Source organism: Onychostoma macrolepis, chromosome 22 (assembly GCF_012432095.1).
Source record: "Onychostoma macrolepis isolate SWU-2019 chromosome 22, ASM1243209v1, whole genome shotgun sequence".
Lineage (NCBI taxonomy): Eukaryota > Metazoa > Chordata > Actinopteri > Cypriniformes > Cyprinidae > Onychostoma > Onychostoma macrolepis.
Window position 1 is genome coordinate 1,600,366 of NC_081176.1, and position 5,000 is coordinate 1,605,365.

At 38.3% G+C, this 5,000-nt stretch overlaps 1 protein-coding gene across 1 annotated transcript in view; it reads right to left on the reverse strand.

The window, feature by feature from the left end:
* The window catches only part of dennd2db (DENN/MADD domain containing 2Db), a 20,348-nt gene that overhangs the window by 13,991 nt on the left and 1,357 nt on the right, over positions 1–5,000 (reverse strand). Inside the window, exons 3-5 of the mRNA XM_058761918.1 lie at positions 3,928–4,094; positions 1,771–1,883; positions 1–11 (exon numbers count right to left, since the gene is read on the reverse strand). The exon at positions 1–11 is cut by the window's left edge and continues 59 nt beyond it. Of these exons, the coding sequence (XP_058617901.1) occupies positions 1–11; positions 1,771–1,883; positions 3,928–4,094 (291 nt within the window). The remainder of the gene's footprint in view (positions 12–1,770; positions 1,884–3,927; positions 4,095–5,000) is intronic.

Consider the following 5,000-nt stretch of genomic DNA (forward strand, 5'->3'; position numbering starts at 1 on the left):
AGAACGTCTCGCTGCAGAGAGTCAACCAATCATCAGCGTTACAGCAGCGTCAGAGACGCTCACATCTTCAGCAGAAACACACACTGCTGCGCTTTCACTGTCAGAGCGCCACAGAGTCACTCAGAGAGTCAGATAGAGATTGATTCAGAGTCAGTCAGAGGTTCACTCAGAGAGTCAGTCATAGATTCACTCAGAGACTCGGATAGAGAATGATTCAGAGTCAGTCAGAGAGTCAGATAGAGATTGATTCAGAGAGTCAGACAGAGGTTCACTGAGAGTCAGACAGAGATTCACTCAGAGAGTCAGTCATAGATTCACTCAGAGAGTCGGATAGATAATGATTCAGAGAGTCAGACAGAGGTTCACTCAGAGAGTCAGATAGAGAATGATTCAGAGAGTCAGACAGAGATTCACTCAGAGTCAGATAGAGATTGATTCAGAGAGTCAGACAGAGATTCACTCAGAGAGTCAGTCATAGATTCACTCAGAGACTCGGATAGAGAATGATTCAGAGTCAGTCAGAGAGTCAGATAGAGATTGATTCAGAGAGTCAGACAGAGGTTCACTGAGAGTCAGACAGAGGTTCACTCAGAGAGTCAGTCATAGATTCACTCAGAGAGTCAGATAGAGAATGATTCAGAGAGTCAGACAGAGGTTCACTCAGAGAGTCAGATAGAGAATGATTCAGAGAGTCAGACAGAGATTCACTCAGAGTCAGATAGAGATTGATTCAGAGAGTCAGACAGAGATTCACTCAGAGAGTCAGATAGAGAATGATTCAGAGAGTCAGACAGAGATTCACTCAGAGAGTCGGATAGAGAATGATTCAGAGAGTCAGACAGAGATTCAGTCAGAGAGTCAGAGATTCACTCAGAGAGTCAGATAGAGGTTGATTCAGAGAGTCAGACAGAGGTTCACTCAGAGTCAGATAGAGAATGATTCAGAGTCAGACAGAGATTCACTCAGAGTCAGATAGAGAATGATTCAGAGAGTCAGACAGAGGTTCACTCAGAGTCAGATAGAGAATGATTCAGAGAGTCAGACAGAGGTTCACTCAGAGTCAGATAGAGAATGATTCAGAGTCAGACAGAGATTCACTCAGAGTCAGATAGAGAATGATTCAGAGAGTCAGACAGAGATTCACTCAGAGTCAGATAGAGAATGATTCAGAGTCAGACAGAGATTCACTCAGAGTCAGATAGAGAATGATTCAGAGTCAGACAGAGATTCACTCAGAGAGTCAGAGATTCACTCAGAGAGTCAGATAGAGGTTGATTCAGAGAGTCAGACAGAGGTTCACTCAGAGTCAGATAGAGAATGATTCAGAGTCAGACAGAGATTCACTCAGAGTCAGATAGAGAATGATTCAGAGTCAGACAGAGATTCACTCAGAGTCAGATAGAGAATGATTCAGAGAGTCAGACAGAGATTCACTCAGAGTCAGATAGAGAATGATTCAGAGTCAGACAGAGATTCACTCAGAGTCAGATAGAGAATGATTCAGAGTCAGACAGAGATTCACTCAGAGTCAGATAGAGAATGATTCAGAGAGTCAGACAGAGGTTCTGTGGTTCTCTAGTCGAGTGATTTAGGATTCTTTCTTTGAAATGATGAACGGAAATTAAAGTCAGTGGTGTTTGATGAAGGTGTTTGTTGTTTCTATCTGCGTCGGTGTGCACAAGTGTGAACTGATGCATGTGTGTGGTGACAGCAGAGGTGAAAGTGTCACACCGGATGTGTGTGTGTGTGTGTGTGTGTGTGTGTGTGTACCTCTTGTATTCGGTCAGAGGAGCCCAGTTGATTCCCTCCGGAAAGCAGAAGAGATGAGCGGCCTTCATGCACTTCTCCTCTTCCTCGCGCTGCAGACGCCCCATCACCTCACGCTACACACACAACACTTTTAATTTAGTATTATTGATTAACATTAAACTTTACTGATAAATATAATGCATATAAATTGTAAAAATATTTATGAATCATTTTAACTTTTCTCTTATTTATATATGCACATTTATATTTATAATAAACATACTTGCATAAGTATAAAACTTAAATAAATCAATATTAATAATTTTTATTAGATATATAAAAATGATTAAATATTTTTCTTAAATGTATACATGCATGTGTGTGTATTTATATATACATAATAAATATATACAGTACACACACGCGTATTATGTAAACAAAATGAAATCGTGATTAATCGTTTGACAGCAACAATTTACTTAATTACTTAAATATTCATACACAAATGTTTATTCATAAAATGTTTTTAAAAACATTAAATACTGAATGAAATTCAGAAATCGCTCATTTGTTTAAATGTACCTTAAATTAATACTTTTCAAGTTTTTAATACTCTAATCAACATGAGCATGGACAAATATGGATGCTTTATGCAATATATGATTATTATTAGTGAAACCATAGTCAGCATAGAGCATGAAGACATGTTTCAAAGGTCATAGATGTTTTTCAAAGAACTTGTTCATGTCTGTTAGACACGTGAGACCCATTACTTCTCTTTCTGTGCACGGAGCAGTTTACTGACACTAACCTGTTTACATTTTTGCACGACAGGGCAGCTCTTCTTCTGAACATGAAAAATGTACATTTATTATTTATTATTAGATTTGTTTGCCTCTCTGTGCCCACAGACTGTATTTTGATGCAGCTAAATTCTCAATAAAACTGTTTTTATTGATATAGTTGACTGTTTCTGTTGTCAGACAACGGGATGAATATGAAATAGTGACTGAACCACGACCCCTTAAGACTATTTAACCAGCTCTCCCTTCCAAGATGTTAATCTGCACAAAAACCCTGATAATCGAGCCGTCGTCTGATGAAATCAAATACACATGAGATAATAACAATAGCTGTGCTGTGATTTCAGAGAGAGAGAGCGAGAGAGAGAGAGAGAGAGGCGAGAGCGAGAGCGAGAGAGAGAGAGAGAGGCGAGAGAGAGAGAGGCGAGAGAGAGAGAGCGAGAGAGAGAGAGAGGCGAGAGAGAGGCGAGAGAGAGAGAGAGAGAGAGAGAGAGCGAGAGGCGAGAGAGAGAGAGAGAGAGAGAGAGAGAGAGAGAGAGAGAGAGCGAGAGAGAGAGAGAGAGCGAGAGAGAGAGAGAGAGAGCGAGAGAGAGAGAGAGAGAGGTGTGTGCGCAGGGAAAGGTTAATCGCGCGTTAATAAAATTAGTGCCGTTGAAATTAATTTGCGTTAACGCATTATTAACTTCGTTAACTTTGACAGCACTAATATATATATATATATATATATATATATATATATATATATATATATATATATATATATATATATATATATATATATATATATACATACACACACATACTGTATATACACATACATATATGTATATGTGCGTGCATGCGTGTGTGTGTTTGTGTGTGTAAATGTGTGTGTATATGTGCGTGCATGCATGTTTGTGCATGCACGTGTGTGTGTGTGCGTGCGTGCGTGTGCATGCACGTGTGTGTGTGTGTGCGTGCGTGCGTGTGTGTGCGTGCACGTGTGTGTGTGTGTGCGTGCGTGTGTGTGTGTGTATGCGTGTGCGTGCGTGCGTGCGTGTGTGTGTGTGTATGTGTATGTGCGTGCATGCATGTGTGTGTGTGCGCACCTGTTTTTCTATTCACGTGGGGACTTAAATCTGAACACACACAGACTCATGGGGACTCGTGTCACGGGTAAACAAGCTGATAAATCACACAGAATGAAGTTTTTTGAAAATCTGAAAATGCCTGTAGTCTCCTGTAAGGGGTAGGTTAGGTGTAGGACAATAGAATATACGGTCTGTACAGTAGAAAAACCATTACGCCTATGGAGAGTCCCCACAAGCATAGCAAACCAGACATGTGTGTGTGTGTGTGTGTGTGTGTGTGTGTGTGTGTGTGTGTGTGGTCTGACCTTGGGGAACTGGTAGGTGATGTGGGGTTCGTAACCTTCCTCGTTCCTCTTCTTCCTCAGACTGACCACCAGCAGATACTCGAAGAAGAGCTGACCCATGTGATTGCACTCCCGTCCTGCAGGAGGCGCCGCGGCCGGATACACGCCGGGATCAGAGGAGCTGCACTCTGAACACACACACACACACACATGACATTTAAAGACAGACTCTTCTGAGAAACACTCCACTGACAAACCACAGGCAGAACAATGAGGAGGTGAGATGATCACAGACACGCTTTGTGCTGGAAACCTCAGAGGAAACAACACTGGAGCATCTGACAGAGACACATTCACACAACACCAACTCAACATCAACTCCTCGTGGACAACATCAGCTCTTTTTTCTCAACAAATATCACGTTTAATTCATAAATGCATCGCATTATAGAGGTTCAGCGAGTCATGACTTTCATCAGAAACACAGACTCGTCTCTTCAGCATCAGATTTCTCTTTACAGTCTCTGGAGAACTGACAAAACCTCCTCTGCTCACACTGCCACAGATTAAAATCACAAAGAAATGCATATTTTATATATGTAAAATAATGTTTAAAAAATAAAAATGCAAAAAAATATTATTTACTATCAATGCAAACATATACATATATAAACATATAGATACATTATGATTATCTTAGTATTAAATTACATTATTATAACTATATTTTAATTAAGTATGATATGTTAAAAGTGCTATTTTATTAAATATACAAATTTATTTAATATTTTTAAACCATGAAAACAAACTAAAAGACAAATTAAATTAGAACTATATATATAAAATTTGTTTTATTTATGTATATTTATATACATATATTTTATATATGAAATTTATTTTTATTATAAAATATATATATTTTTACATTTTATTATAAAATATTTTTGTTGAAATATTTCATAATATTGTTAAATAAATATTAAAAATACATATAATGCATTTATATATTTAATTATATAAGGGTTAGGGTTTTAAAGTATGTAACAATGGATTTTTATATATTTTTTAATTTAAATATTTCATAATACTCATAA